Consider the following 15,511-nt stretch of genomic DNA (forward strand, 5'->3'; position numbering starts at 1 on the left):
TTGTGCAATCAGTTGGAGGAGTGGCCGGTGGGCAGCTCCTCTTGCAGTGCTTCGTTTTGTAACTGCCCCTTGTGCTTCAGGCCCGCACTCTAAAAAAACATGTATGTTAAACTACAGAGAGGTTCACCAGCATCCTTTAATTAAAAAAAAGGGAGGAGGAGATAGCAGATATAGAGATAAAGCTGATGTTGCCATTGAAGTAAAATTTGGATGCTATCTTAGAAAACATATTTTCACGGAAAAGTTATTGCATATGTAAAGGCTAATTAACTCTATAAATAAACCTGACTTGCTTACATTTTGCCCCATCAAATGTTACTAGTTGCCACTGTCCCTTCAAGTGTCCGTACCAGCATCCTCAACTTGTAGATTCGATTTTTAACTTCAGTCTTTCCTTTCCCTTCCTTTCTGTTCCTTTTCTGAGAGCCCCTATAAGACATGGGCTGACAATCCCTCTACTTTTCCCCTGCTTTATCTTTGCTCCTCATCTTCCAAGTCCCCATTGCCCTGACATGAGAAGACTAAGGGATGGGGTGGAGGGTACCTTTGGAGTCCCCCCTTCCCCCCACCCCGGCAAGAAAAGTTTTTCCTCACATAAGAGCCAAAAGACTGTTCAAATTACTTCACAGCCTTCACTAAGTAGATTAATGGCTCTATAAAGTGAGGCTTAAGCTCAGTGCATATACTTTAAGCATACCAGACAATCCAGTTCAGCTCCTATAACTTTCATTTTTGCGAGGTTGGTATTGCTGAATAAGCCAATGATTACCTGCGATCGCTGTAACTGTACTGCCTCTGTGAGCGCTGCCTGCACTGTATCTGGAGAGTGAATTTTGGGGTAGGAACATGGATTCTCTTCTATGGAGAAAGTTAATCTAAATATGTGCCAAGATTTTTGTTTATATGGTCTTTGTTAACAATGGATATTGTACAAAGGGAATTGTATTTGAAGGATATGACAAGACACTTCTGACATTTTTGTGACCTAGCATATGATTTCTGTTTAAAAACATCACTTTTTTTTTTTTTTTTTTAGACTGGCCATGTAACAGGGAACTTTTTTCTTTCAAAGATGTTTACAGAGTGAACAAGTCTAGAGCTTGAACTGTAATACAGAAAACAGCTAAACAGCTGTGTGAACTCAGTGTTAGAGCCCATGAAGTGAACTAGTGTGTGGCAAGCTCAAAAATGAGAACATGCTTCTGGAGGCTTTGGTTTGGGGGTTGGTTTGTTTGTTTGGTAGTGGGTTTTTAACATATAATATAGATTAAATTTTAGAACAATTTTTCAAAGTATTCTGCGGACACTGGGTTTTCATAGGTTCAGAAAATAACTAGACATTTCATGGAAGAAACTTTTCTCAAGAGTTGTTAAACCCAAAGACCTCTCTGGTTCAGGAAGCCTGTCAGCTGTGATGCGCAGGAGGCCAGGAGAGTGGGCTGAAAGGCCGGCCACTGGGCTCTTGCCTTGTTCTTATAATTCTGCCCAGGCAACTCTGAGCTGCTGTCAGAGAGCAGACGTTCAAGCGGAAGTCTATCCCCACATAGCTGTCGTTACGTTACAATATTTGACAGCCTTGTCATAACTATCAGAGTGGCAGAAGAATTATGCACAAGAACTAGCTCTCAGAGTTGAGCTTTTTTTTTTTTTTTTTTTTTTTTAAATGAAGTACCAGTTTCCATCTTTTGTGGATCATATTTAGGGAAGAATGTAAGCTAGTGCAATTGTAATGGACCTGAAATTGTCTGACCATCTTGAGGAGGGAGACTAAAACAGGACATCTGATGATGCTATTCGCAGTTGCCCTTTTTGGCTAATTGATTGTGCCACAGGGGCTGGCAGTATGAGGCAGGAATATGTGGTCTGTGTTTGCTCTGCTACTTCCTCAAGTTTCATTCTAGTGTAATGAGGTAAACAGATGCTAATTCTTATTTATCAGTTGCCTGGAAACTGTGGCACTTCAGGAGCTATTTCACAGCAGCTCAGGCACTCCTGTTTATGAGGCAACAGTCTCGGAAGGGCAAGGTGGAACCGCAGCTTCAGCAGCTGTGGTATCGCTCTCAGATCCTTGATACTCTAGGTGCGGCACCTCAGCTGGTCTAGTGCCTCTGGGTTTGTTTCTGAGAGAGTGATTAAGGGATGGCACAGCTCCTGACACTCGCTTAGTCTCAAGGTATTGCAGCCCTCTGAGTCTCAGCTTTGCAATACTTTTCAGTTGCTTTTGCTTACAAACATGCTGTGTAGTCATATTCAGTGAAAAAGCCTTCCAGATGCTGCTAGTGTTCTTCACTGAAAAGAACACTCTTGAGTAGTAGGAGTGAATGAATCCCTTGTTAGATGTGCCTTCCTTTTGGGTATGTAGTCCCAAGAAACAGCATGCTGATAACGTTTCTTCAACAGGAGGAGATGGCAGAGCTGAAGGCGCAGCTTTACCTTCTGGAGAAGGAGAAGAAGGCGTTGGAATTGAAATTGAGCACCCGAGAGGCCCAGGAACAGGCCTACCTCGTCCACATCGAGCACTTGAAGTCTGAAGTGGAAGAGCAAAAAGAGCAGAGAATGAGGTCTCTCAGCTCTACTAGCAGCGGCAGCAAAGACAAATTGGGCAAGGTCAGGAATTAAAGCAAGTCTCCAAAACCAGTGTGCCCCTTCCTCCCTACAGCGTTTAGCATGTTAATCATTCTGCTCTTCTTCTATATGTGCATGCCTTTTCCTCCAGTTATTAGATGATTCCTTCCATCCTGTGATTTATGAGTGCTTTTCAGGGTTACTGCTAAACCTTGGCTAAAATGAGGTTATTGTTCTTGTGAATGGCTTTGTTGTACTCCTCCCAACTAACACATAAGCTGCTGTGGATGAGCATGTTGTGTCTTGCCTGTTGCCAGGCCTTGGAAGCAGATAGCAGTGGTATAGAAGGTCTAAGCAAAACACCCGCCCCTCACCCCCACCCCCCACCCCAAAATGTGATAAACTGAAGGTCATTTCTCTATGAAGCAGCTAGAGCATTGTAGTTATAATCTCCTTTTGCAAATCAGACGGTCTGTAATGATTTGAGAATGAGGATTTTTCCCCTTAATATGAAATTTATTTAACAGTTTTTCCCCTTAATATGAAATTTATTTAACAGAAATATATTTAACAGTTTTATGCATTTTCATTAGTAGTTTGCGTGAAGAAATAGTGATACCTAGGAGAACTTTAATCCTGTTCTTTTAGTTCTGTGTCCCCATGAAACCTCACTAGTGTATTTAAAAACAAAAACAGAACTGTGGTAGGGCTATCCTTATTTAAGAGTTTTTGGCAAAGCATCGTCTGAATTTTTTTGGTCCTGTGCTGCTTTGCTTCAAGTGTGGTGTCAAAAGCGTGTAAGGTACCAGGAATTATGCATGCTATAGTCAAATTCTGCAGATCAGTGTGCTCTGGTGGTTTAGAAGACATTTAGAAGGATCTGCAGAGTATGAATCTGATAGTTCATTTCTTGCTATATTGATACGCTGCCATGTTTCTGTGACACTGTGATGTTTATTGCACCTCCATTTTTTAAAGTAGGTGGGAATTTAGAGGTTTTCAGAGTTCTTCCATTAGATAATAAGCAACTCCAAATTAGATAATCTTGGCTCATTTCTCAGGAATGCAGTGATGGCACCGCAACACCGTTAACGTTAGCTGAGCTGAGACCATACAGCGAGAGTGAACTGACTGCTGAACTGACAAACGCGCTCAGGCGGTAAGCAACTCCCTTTACTGAAGGCATGACTTGTTCTGTAGGTCTTGAGCGAGATTTAGTTCTGAGCCTTAACTCGTACCCTGGATCGGTTTTAAGAACTATCACAGATGTTTCCTTTGAGAAGGAAAAGAATCAAAGTTTGTTTTTCTAACCTTCCCCTCTCTTCTGCTATTGTTATTCGGTTGCTAAAGTCTTTCCATGGTGCTCCTCTCCAGTGTTCATACAGCTTCTCTCAAATCCAAATGAAGTTTATCCTTAAGAAACCTTTGAAATGTTGGGAATTATTGTTCCAAATTTAGGCAACAGGAATATGAGGGCAAAACCAGTGATGTATCTTGCTTGAGGGCATGCAGAAAGCCAATAGTAGAGATGGGATTTGAATCTGATCTTTGGTTAAGAAGGTTGGTTGTAGATTAGAACTTGGGTGAGAGTTGCAGGAGTGGGAATTACAGTGATTTTGGCGATTCAGACACTGCATTTACCTCCCTGTGTATGTAAGCAGAGCCATAGTTTGATTACAAAGGAACGCTGTTGTGTGAAACATTAGCTCTCTGACAAGAGAAAAAAATTGATGTCTTGACAAACTCTTTTTATCAACAGCCGTGTTTTAAGCCAAAGCTTTCAGTACGATTATACATTAACTAGGCGTGTGTTTGTGCAGCAGTTTTCACTGCACCCAATATGTGGTAGCGTTCATGGCAAAGATACTGTTTCAGTAATCGTTTCAATTCGTATCCCACCTTTTGTAAGACACGGCCATCTAATGTCCGATTTGGTTATTGTATTTTGAAACTGTCTAAAATGCTACTAAGGATTTTGGTCAGAAAGAGAATGTTTTGCTTTTCCAGCATTTGAGTGCTCTGTAATGGTGGAACATCCTCTCTGACAGCTGTTGCGTTTCATTCTTGAACCACTTTTTTCATAGGTGCAGCTCGTAGTGTGCCTAGGGACGCTTAAGCCTAAAAGGTATTATGTAAAAATGTAAGATCGTTGCCACTGCAAAATCAATACAGCTTATACCATTTGCTTAATAGTCTGGCAGTTGCTGAATGTTTAGTTTGCCTGATGCAGGAAACAAAAATTCTGTGGTTAAAAAAAATCAAAACTGTCATTTGTGCGTGGGTGGATAAAACCCAACAACAAAGTGATTTAAATAAAACAGTGCACAGAGCCATTGGCTTCCCCCACACCCCCCAGGCTCGAGTCCTGGTGTGAGCAGCTCTGTTGGCATTTTCTACTTTCACTCATGCCGTAGCTTTTTCCTGTTGTTGTTTGCTTCTGGTTTCAAGAAGGTGCCAGTGACCTTAGTTAGCAGAGACTTGAGTAAAGTCATGAAATGTGGTTTGTTGACTACACAGAGGAAAAACTTTGCTTTATCTACTGTGCCTTAAGTTGATTAGCATGGATTTCCAGCTAGGGGCCTAGCAAGTACAGTTTGTCAGGCAGAAATGGGAAAGAAAAATAATCGGATTAAACTGTACATAAATTTTGGAGCAAAGTCTGTGTAATGGAAATATGACTGTACTAAATGTGACTGGTGCTGCCAGCGGGGCTCAAGCACAGTTTCTGTGAGCTGTGTGGACAGGGTATTTTTCTCCCTAATCAGTGTGCCAGCCAAGTCAGGCTGAATGCTTAGTTTCCTTATCCTGCAGTCTTCTGTCTGAAAATCAATAGAAAGTCTGTCTAACACTTGGGGAAGCCATGCTGGGACGTGGTTAGCAACAGCTATGCTTAAAAAATACCAGCAATTCTTAATTGTGGTCTTGGCATAAACGGAGTCGCAGATACCTTAGTGAGATTTATTCTATCGTGGATTCACAAAAAGTTATAAGATAATGGAGGTGTATTTTACCCTGTGCAAGTGCTAAAACACAGAACGGTCAGGAGTAACTGTGGCACCTTTAGGCACAAAGTGGCTTTAACTGCCTGTCCTTAGCAAAAGCCAATTCGTCAGCGCTCTTTCCACTTGTGTGGAAAGAGGAGTGCCAGCACCCTGCATGATCCAGGAGGTCCTGCAGGCTCCTCCAGCACCCTCCTTTCCCACTAAAGAACTGGGACCAGAATTTCAAGTAAAACATAATTTTTCCAGTTACTGTTTTTGCTGGGGGGGGGGGGGGGGGGGGGGCAGAGGGAGATGTGAAACAAGTGAGCTGAGTGCTTCCACACTGAATCTGAAACCTAGGGGCAATATTTAAACACAAACACTTGGGAGTATGTCATGGCTGGTTTTAGTTAGTGCACACATCCAGCCGTTGGACCTATCTATTGTACCTCCAGGCAGTAGATATTGGCGCAGGGACCAGCGGTTCCTAGGACAGGGGACTCAGACTTGACACCTCCCAAAAGTCCAGTTGCTTTTGAAGCTGTCCCCCAATCAGTGTGTGATTTCCTTCAGCAGCCCCGCTTGCTGCCCCTCTCCCCATGCTGCCTTCCCAAAGGCAGAAGTGCTGGCGGCTCCCCCCTTGGTGCTTTGCTGGTCTTTCCCTCTGTTGCTGCAGAGCTGTCACATCCTTCTCAGTTAATTGAAGCAGTGAAACCCAAATAAAACTGCAGGAGGCTGTTATGGCCTGGGTTTTGGCGTGGTTTGGAAGCATTAATGTGTTCACAGTCTGCCAGTGAGTTTGCAGCAGAAGTCTCGTCTGCCGAGGTTGCCTATCTTCCCTCTGCAGACACAGATTTTCTCTTACATCTGGAATCCATGTCTTGGAGCTCCCTGAGGTGTCGCTAGTAGTGCTCATGAGGGGAAATCCCAGGGAGGGGGGGATTCAGCAACTCCTCATTTATTGTTTCATTACATATTCTAGTACTCAGGGTATCCCATAGCTGTGTTCCATGTCAAAACCAGTCTTCAGGGCTTTCCGCAGAAACTGCTTTTCTTTTCCGTGGCCAACCATGTGTTAACTAGCAGAATTGTAAGTTATCTGGAAGTTATATGTTGTAAAAGTTGCATTTACGTTACCAAAGTTTCCAGTGTTGCAGGCTAGGACTGCTAATTTGGAAATGTTCCGTTTCAGGCAAGTGCGAATATTTTCTGCCAAAGACTCTCCAGCAATTTTTTCCCCTCCCTCCTTTCTAATAGGCTGCTGGAGTGTTTCAATGGACATGAAGCCTCTAAACTTCATTTTCTTGAGTTTGACACATTCATAAACGAGGTATTTGGCAGGAAATACTTCATTCTTGGGAGAGTGAAAATGTATTCCCAGCAGCCTGATGGCCTGGTGCTGACGCCCTTGTGGGCTGGTGCCGTAGGCCAGTTTTATGAAAGAGGATCTGGTTTGAATCTCCAAAAACCAGGAGTGTTACAGTCTCTGAGGGAGACCTTAAAATGGCATGTTCCTTACTGGCAAGTTCTGCCCTGCTGCTGCAGGGGAAAGGAGAATTGTAGATTACTTATTTAAGTTTCTAACTTAAAAGGCTCATACCAGCTTATAAATGTGTTAGATATGGCAGGGAGGAGGAAATAAGAAAGCTTTCTGGAGGGAGCGCTCTTATTTTAGCAGGTGACATGAAGAGTCTCTCCCCCATCTCAGTTCTTTTGAGTCTGTGCAGAGTGGCCAAGCTGGCCGGGACGAAGCTTCTCCCCAGACTTGGTAGAAATGTTCTGATTATTGAGGTCCTCCCAGTCTCTCATTGTATTTCCACTTGCTGATAGCTTTTGTGTCTGCCCAGAGGTATATTTTATTTATGTGTTTAAAGAATCCTTTATAACCATTAGAATATTTGGGCAGGAAGGATTGTGACAATAGCAGGTATTGGTCGTGATGGACACAACGCTTCATGTCTAGACTGTTCAGATCTCAACTGGGTCGGTACTGGCAGAAAATGATGATCTCTAATTGCTGTGCAGGGTTATGTGAGTTAAGGGAATTTTGTCAGTCTAACCACGTTTCAGTATCTACCTTGCAAAAGGGTGACTTTCCGCCTGGCGTCACAGCAGAGAAGCTGTACGTTTACCATGCCTGATGGCTTTTGAACCAAAAGACAACTTGATAGTGATGCTACCAGTGGGGGAGTAGCCATGTAGATAGAAAAGGGCAGTAATCAGTAGGACTGGCAGTTACCTTCTCTTAACAAAAAAGTCCTAGGTATTATATTTTGCACAGAGCTACTGTCCTGCCTCTCTAGAAGTGGAAACTCCATATATTTCTAGAAGTGCATAGAAAAGTTGTCTTATTGCAATAGCTTCTGTATTGAGACACAGTAATGCTCTTTGTAGACTCAGGCCCTTATGCCTGCCCCAGGACCACAACCCTGTGCTGTGCCAGCCTTTGTGGTTCGGGAGAGCAACCGTTTCAACAGAAAGCTGTGCTAAGGCAAGGCAGCAGCTCTTTCTGGGCACAAAGGCAGCTGGGGTTGTATCAGGCCACGTTTTTATTTTAAACTTCCACAGACTTCAAGTGTGGTGATATCCTAGTTTGACTTGGCTTTCAAGGCTCCCCCCCCCCGCAGTGTTCGTGATAACAGGATCCAGGAGTAGGTAGAAGCATCTCTGAAATTCTGGCCCATCATGAGCATCAATACGGAAATGAAAAAAGGAAGGCCTAAAGCCCATGCTGTTATAATGATTCAGATTTAAGACTTCTATTAAGAAGTGACTCAGTAAAATCCTCTTTCTGTTTGGCCAAAATAGAGCGTGAACACACAGCAGCTAAAGGCAGGGGCAGCGGGGAGCATTAGCACTTAGGAGCAACGGATGAGTGTGTCTAGTGCCTCGTCTGCTGCTTTTTGTCAGAGTTACGTTGTACTTGCTTGTTTCTGTCCTGTCACTGTCATGGCCATTAAACGGGGAGATGTGGAGCTCTGAAACATTTGCACGCCTCACACTGGCATGGACCGCAGCCATGGCTGATTTCAGGGATCTGTGTTTTTTCATAACTGTGCAGCCTCCTGCTGTGGTTTCTCTTGGCCGCCGGAGGGGCTCAGGAGGCACGGGGTGTTTGTGGAAATTCCCGCGGAGAAGCCTTCCTGCAAGAAGGGAATGGCTCACGGTGATATGAGGGACAGACTCCTCAGATGTCTTGGGTGGCTGTTTTTTCTATGTGCTTCACAAATAAATGTCATTTTTCTTTTCTTCTATTTTTGACATGGAATAAGTAGTTCTCCTTACCACTGAGTGGTTATCTAAATTGCTGCGCTGCTGTGCACTTTGACATGATTGTCACAGGGAGCTCCAAATAGCTCCAGGTCTGGAAAACTTCCAGGTCAGGCTGGCAAAGCTGGGTGGGAGGTCTGAGCACCAAGTGCGGCAGGCACTCGGCTGCCTCCCTCCAGGCCCGTCCTCCCTTTCTGCCCCCAGCCTGGGGTTTCCGTGATCGCTCCTGGCCTGTCCCCCTGCTGCCGATGTAGCACACGCGTGTGGTACCCACTGATTTCTGAAACCAGCTCCGAGCTTCTGACAATCAGGAAAAGAGTGATAAAACATTGTACACCAGCAAAGCATGCTTTAAAGCATTTGCTGTCTTCTCCCTCATCAGGAAAGGATACCTTTGGATGGGTGGCAAGCAGCACTGGTGTACTGAGGTCCATCAGTGCCCAGGGTGGTGGGGTAGGAAGACATGGCATCTGAAGAAGTTAATATTAACTCTTTTGGCATTTGCATAGTGTTGTTTTGTTGTTCCTTAGAAAAATTTCTGTTGTATATTAGGTGTTTTCCTCAGCGGGCCAACCCAGAGCAGTGAGGCAAGCGCGCTCTTCAATTGGCTTGGGGATTCTGCATGCAAGTCTGACCTAAGATGTTAGTTTAAACTGCTGGTGAAAAGAGGATTAATCTGCATTTGTTTTAAATGTCCAGCTGTGCTCTCCTGAGAGGAGTGGAACGCCTGGAGAAAACGCCTGGAAGTATGTGTCATCCTGTTTAGCTGGAAGTGGAGGAGAAAAAGCCAAAGAGAGCCAAGTGAGGCAGGGTGCCGTGTTTTTATCAGGAGGATACGGGGAAAGGGATTGGGAGCAGAGTGGTGTGGGCCTCCCTCGCACAGTGGCATCGTAGCTCGGGGCCGTGGAGGAGATGCCCCTCTCCTCCCCCGGTGCCGCGAGTGGGGGCTGGCGCTCAGGGGCGGCCTGGGTACGTGGGTGCACAACCACGGGGCCTCCGGCCCTGGGCTGGCCACCCCAGGGTGGCTTTGTGTATGCAAAGCAGGGGGCCGGGGTGAGCTGAAGCTAGCGGTGTCCTTCTGGCGGGGGTGCCAGCCTGTGAAGGGCTCTGCTGCTGGCAAGCAGCGCTTCCTGGTGGGCAAGAGAGGATGTTCCCCGACACAGCAAGACGTAGGATAGTCAGGCCCCAAAGGGCCCTGACTCCCTCAGCCCTGCTGTAGAAACCTTTCTCGCCTCCTGATCTGGAGAGACCTCGTTATTCCTTTTTTGCTCCAGGTTTGGCAGGAGCCGTGGGTGCTCTTGACCCCAGGCAGAGAGTGCGGAGGGGTAGAGAGTGTGCTTGTGCTTGTTCAGCAGGGGAAAGAGTTGGCTGGGAAGGCTCCAAGCCAGGGGCAGAGAAACAAGCTGTCTGCGTGCCGGGGAAGAGCAGCTTCCTGCTTTTGCAGCATGGGGGAATTCTAGAGAAGATGAGCAAGGGCAGGAAAATCTGCCTGGGAAGAATTTTGGCATAGAAAACCTGAACGTGTCCAGAAAAACCCGGAAGGAAAGGAACGCAGAATTCCATCTTTGTTGCCAGCACATTAGACCTTTCACTGGACCTGCTGGTTTTTAGTGGATGAGTGTAGGCTGTAGGGCTCTGATTACACCTGCTCTGAGCTTTTAACAGCACAGTCGGGGATTTCCTCAGCTGACTTCTTGAGTGCCCTGCAGCAGGGAGCCCTTGCAGTGCAAGCGAACCGTACTCGCAGATCATAAGCTTGTTCCCTGTTTCTGGGGATACGCGCTCATTTTCGCTGTGGGTATGAGGTGCCGCTGTTGTGTTTTCCACAACTCCAACAGCCAGCTGGAAGAGGAACTATTGAGAGCAAAAACTGTGCAGGCTTCTGCAGTCCAAATGACTCCTGAATTGGGGGGATCATAGGAATCGCGTTCTTCTGAAAATATTTGCCTCTCCCTCTCTTCTTCCAATCAAAATGCACACATAAATGCTTTCTCAGGATCCATATTTTTCTATGTTGCAGCCCAGGGGCACAGTAGCAGCATGGGTTTGGCACGTAAGCTTCTGTGCTAGTTCGTTCTCCAGACCCTGGAAGATTGCCTGGCAGGAGGAGACCCTGCCGCAGCCACAGAGCTATTCCTATCGGGACGATGTTCGAACGGTCTCGTGACACGCAGTTCCAGCCTGGGTTTTGCCAGGTTTTAAGAGGCTCTCATCCTGGAAAGATACCGCATTATGAATAGGACTGTTTTCAGATGTTCTGTTTTATTAAGCCTGCGCTTGCTTGATTATTCATCGCCTGCTGATTTATAAGAGCAGTCAGGAAAGTGAAGTGGTGCTGCGGATTCCATAAAGACACCTAAGCCTGTAACGTAGTGATGGGACACAGAGTGCACCTCAAAGATTCATTATTACTCCCGTACGTTGCCAAACTAAAGGATCAGTATTGGAAAGACACAAATAAGGAGCATTCTTTCCACCCAAACTGAGCTAATTAGTGGTAGAAAAAGAAGTGAGAACAGTGAGCATTGTGAGGCATGGGATTTTATGAAGGGGTAGAGCTTTTGCTGACTGACCAGGAAGGTGCAGCTCTGAGGTCTCTGATCTGCTGCTAAAAGTAGAAGATGCAGCACTGTGGGAGAAAAGCTTAGTTTGCAGGCAATTGTCATTAAGCAAGTGTTTGCATCTTCATTTCCCAGACTAAAACAAGGTATTTACTGTCCCTTTGCTGTTGCTGCTATACTGTCCATATGCCTGGGTGAAATGCCTCTTGAACTGAGGATATATAGATAGATGTTTTTAAGCAGGAGCTGCAAGTCCAAAAGTGTTCAATTCCTATCTGTTGTTTTTGCCATATTTTGGGAGGTGTATGTAGAGCTCCAGCACACGCTATCAACCTGCTGCATTGCTTTCCATGGGAGTAAGGTAAGAGCAGGCAGCTGTGCTCTTTTCACTGACTTCTTGACATCAACACAAGGCAACAGAACTGTCTGGATCTTGCCACTACAAATTGAGGATGCATATGTTTTACAGGTATAATCTATGTTTGAGGCGCCTAGCTTTGAAGCATTACTCCTCTGCTCAAAGCCTATTTAGCTAGATGGCTTAGAACTAGCATGTGAAAGTTGTTTAACTAGCCTGGGGTAGTCAGCAACGCGCTGGTTCTGCTGCTTTGGCAAGCAGCAAGACAAAGATACTACAGGCCAGATGTGAAGAAACACTGCAGATGTTTCTGTGGAGTTGAGAGTGAACATTACTGCTCGAGAGGTGTGTTTGCAGAAACAGAAACAAAAGGTGATGCAATAGTCTTATCGGGTAGCACTCACCGTAGCAGCCAAACTTCATCATGCGTGAAAAGTTCCTCCAAGACTTTCTGTCATTTCTTTCTTAGTGCCTTGTCCATTAGGCTCCTGTTGCAGCCGGAGTGTTACAAATTTCAGCTAAAATAAATTGTGGCTCCCGTGGGACTGTGCACAGTATCTTCAGAGCAATACCTTTTCTTGTACTTAAAAAATCACAGGCTGATTTAACATTAGGTTTCTTCTTTGTTCCCCTCTCCCCCAAAAACTACAAATGCTTGTTCCAGCCGACTTGCTATTCCTGCTGGGTGGCAGGGCAAGATGCTGTGCTGCTGGGCCTCCTCCAGAGCCCCTGCTGGGCAGTTCTTGGGGACAAGCACCAGATTTATGCCACTTGGTTCTGTTCTTGCATGGCTCTTATCAGTGGTGTCATGCGCACAGTTAGATAATAGGTCTGACTTCTGCTGGGTCTGATCTGTTCTCGTTTGATCTTATATTGCAAGTAAAAACTCCGGGATTTTTTAGTTCTTATTTTCTCTGCAGAACACAGATTTCAACTATAGACTGTTCTAAGTCCTTCTATTAGCTAAAGCAGGGTATAAGAATTTATATTTGGGGTGAAGAAGATGGTGAGCTCTTAACACTTAAAGGGAAAAAAAGTGAGTAACCTGAAAGTTAATGTTACTTTAATCAAAGGTTGCATAAAGAATACTGAGGATTCTTGATCAACAAGGGCTCTCTTATGTCCTTTTTAATTTGTCCAGTACAAAAGTGTCGGCAGTGTGCTGGGATAGATTGCTAGCTTGGACTATTTCCCGGATGTATTTTGTCAAGGCCCTTCTGCTGCTGAAGATGGACCCGGTGAGACGTGCCTCATGAGCTGTCTGTGTCTCTGGTTATAAAATGCTGCCATGGCCAGGCCGGCCTTGGAACTGCAGGCTAGTACAGCAGGGATTTCGGAGCATGAGCTTGGTCTGAGGGCAACTTCAGAAGGTTTTGCAAACTCTGGGGCAATAAACTGCTGTCAGGCTCTTCAAGTTTTAGAGAAAGTCTTTTGCTGTCTCAGAGTGCAGCTTGAGTTTGGAGAAGTGCTTTTCTCTAGTTTTCAATGACCGCCTGAAAATGAAGTACACTGGCAGATCAGGGGTGTTCATTTTGGTTTGGGCTGGGTTTTTGGCCCAGCTGTCAGCCTTGCAGAGGCAGCCTTGGCTTGGAAAACCTTATGGAGCACTTCTCTTCTGGAGCATCCATTCGAGCAGTGAGGGGTCTGTGAGCCAGATCACGCCTCAGTAATGGCCTTTTCAGCAGCCTCATCAGCACGGAGCCCTCATGTTGGGATCTTCCATCTCCGATGAGTATTAATTCCCAAGGTGCTCAGGGAGCTTGTATGGGTGCTAGGTGTAGCCTTACTGTTGAGATGAAATCCAATTCACTCGCAGCAACACTGACTTGTGCAACAAAAACAGGAGGAAAAAGCTGATCACAGCAAGGTGGTTCTAGGCAGTAAAGCACGGACATGTGGCTCCATACGTGCAAACTTCCCAAATGTGATGCTCGGCATTAAAAAAAAAAAAAAATCTAACTTTGGTCCCCTCTCTTCAAATCTCATAGCTTTCTCTCTGTGCTGCCTACGCTGGGAGGGTGAGTTGCTGAGAAAGGCTCCTTGCTGTCTGCTCCAGAGCCCCCAGTCAAGAGCTGGGGGCAGCCGGTCTCGGTGTCGGAGAGGGCTGTGGGCAGGCGCCAGCTCCGCGGCTGGGAGCTCCCTGGGAGGAGGCAGCGGCCCAGGGGGGCTGCCCAGCTGGGGGCTGCTGCGGGGCAAGGGCCCAAGGCTGGGCCCCACCGTCACGGACCCGCAGGCCGCATGCTCGCTCACCTGGGCCAGATGGTGCCTTTTAAGCTATCTTTTTAAAAAAAAAAAAAAAAAAAGCCATCTGTAAACCCCAAACGTTTATACTTATTCCTCTCCAGAACTTCTGCGTTGTTTTCTTTTTCTCTTTGTCTCTTAGATCACGAGGTACCTTACTTCCGTTTCAGCGCTCTTCATGTCATTTTTTGTTGGTTATTGTTTTAAACCTCACTACTGTAGATTATATGAAGGAAAAAAAAGAGCATTTCCTATAAGAAAATACCTGTGTGTTTATTTCTTCTGCATTTCTTGTGCTTGTCCCTTTGTGTCTGTACTCCCTTCTCTGGTTGTTCTTAACCTTCTCTGTTTCCTGCTGCCAAGTGGCCTGGACTCACTGGCTCCTCAGAAAAACGAGGGGGCTCCAATCAGATTGTAGTATCAGTTATTCAGGTAAATTTGAGGCAGTAACTGAAATTGACGGAATTTCTCTGAAGCTGTAGTAATTCATAAGAAAAAATTAATTTGATTAGCTTTACTAGTAATCCTAGTGTGCTATTCTTAATTAAAATTTCTGTATGATTACCATTGTTTCCTTTTTCGTCATCGTTTTCCTTACTGTCTCATTCAAGATGCAGAAGGCGGCAGATGCCAGGCATTGCATCTTTGCAATTATTTGTGAGTGTGATTCAGTTCATACAAGATCACGATCCATCAGAAAAGTTTTTCACCTTTTCTGTCTACTGCAGCTCTGATCCTATATTCCAAAATGATGAATTTTATAAAATCGATCTTTGGAAGAAGTTTAACATAGGAACGTTAACTCTGTATCAAAGCACTGTATCAAAGTTGTTTTTGTTTTTTTTTTTAAAAAAAAAAAAAGCAAATCCTGTGTTGTCCAAGTAGTATTAAGGAAAATATTTTCAGCCTGCCAGTCTTAACACACGGAAGAAACTTGTTGGCTGCATGCATGCTCTTGCAAGTTGAAGTGTTATTTCTGTTTTGAAAATTATTTTCTTATTCCTTTTCTCCTGATCCAGGGAGAAGAAACTGAAAGCTAGAGTGCAAGAGTTGGTGAGTGCTTTGGAGAGACTCACAAAGAGCAGTGAAATCAGGCATCAGCAGTCTGCAGAATTTGTTAATGACCTTAAGAGGGCAAACAGGTAAAGGATCTACTAGCAAATGGATGCAATTTTTTTTTTTTTTTTTTTTTCCTTTGGCCATGTTCTGGTAACGCACTGTAGTCCCCTCCCTAGCTGAATAAGGAGCTTCTGGACCCTTGTCTTCATGCTCATGACTCTTGAAGGTTATAGTTAGACGTGGGGGAGGATATAAACCTGCCATGCAGGATACTGAAAACTACATAACTAAGAATAGAGCAGGGGAAATAAGTTAATTTCAATTGAGTTGTTATTATTAAATGCATTATTATTAAACAAAAATGTAAATCCCTCCATCTGATCAGGTTTATGTATTGCAGTTATTTTGTTTAAATCTGCTCCCTTTTGCTGCAGCCTTATTAACAAACTGGCTTCCAAAACCCCTCTTCGGCAGCT

General features: G+C 44.9%; 1 protein-coding gene across 11 annotated transcripts in view; it reads left to right on the plus strand.

Annotated features, from left to right (window-relative positions):
• Positions 1-15,511, plus strand: part of LOC104150980 (MCC regulator of WNT signaling pathway) — a 223,396-nt gene that overhangs the window by 203,771 nt on the left and 4,114 nt on the right. For all 11 annotated transcript variants that reach the window (XM_068927547.1, XM_068927549.1, XM_068927548.1 and 8 more), the window contains 3 exons: positions 2,401-2,607; positions 3,627-3,724; positions 14,996-15,118. In XM_068927547.1, coding sequence (XP_068783648.1) covers positions 2,401-2,607; positions 3,627-3,724; positions 14,996-15,118 — 428 coding nt within the window. The remainder of the gene's footprint in view (positions 1-2,400; positions 2,608-3,626; positions 3,725-14,995; positions 15,119-15,511) is intronic.

Source organism: Struthio camelus, chromosome Z (genome assembly GCF_040807025.1).
Source record: "Struthio camelus isolate bStrCam1 chromosome Z, bStrCam1.hap1, whole genome shotgun sequence".
In the NCBI taxonomy this organism is placed as follows: Eukaryota; Metazoa; Chordata; class Aves; order Struthioniformes; family Struthionidae; genus Struthio; species Struthio camelus.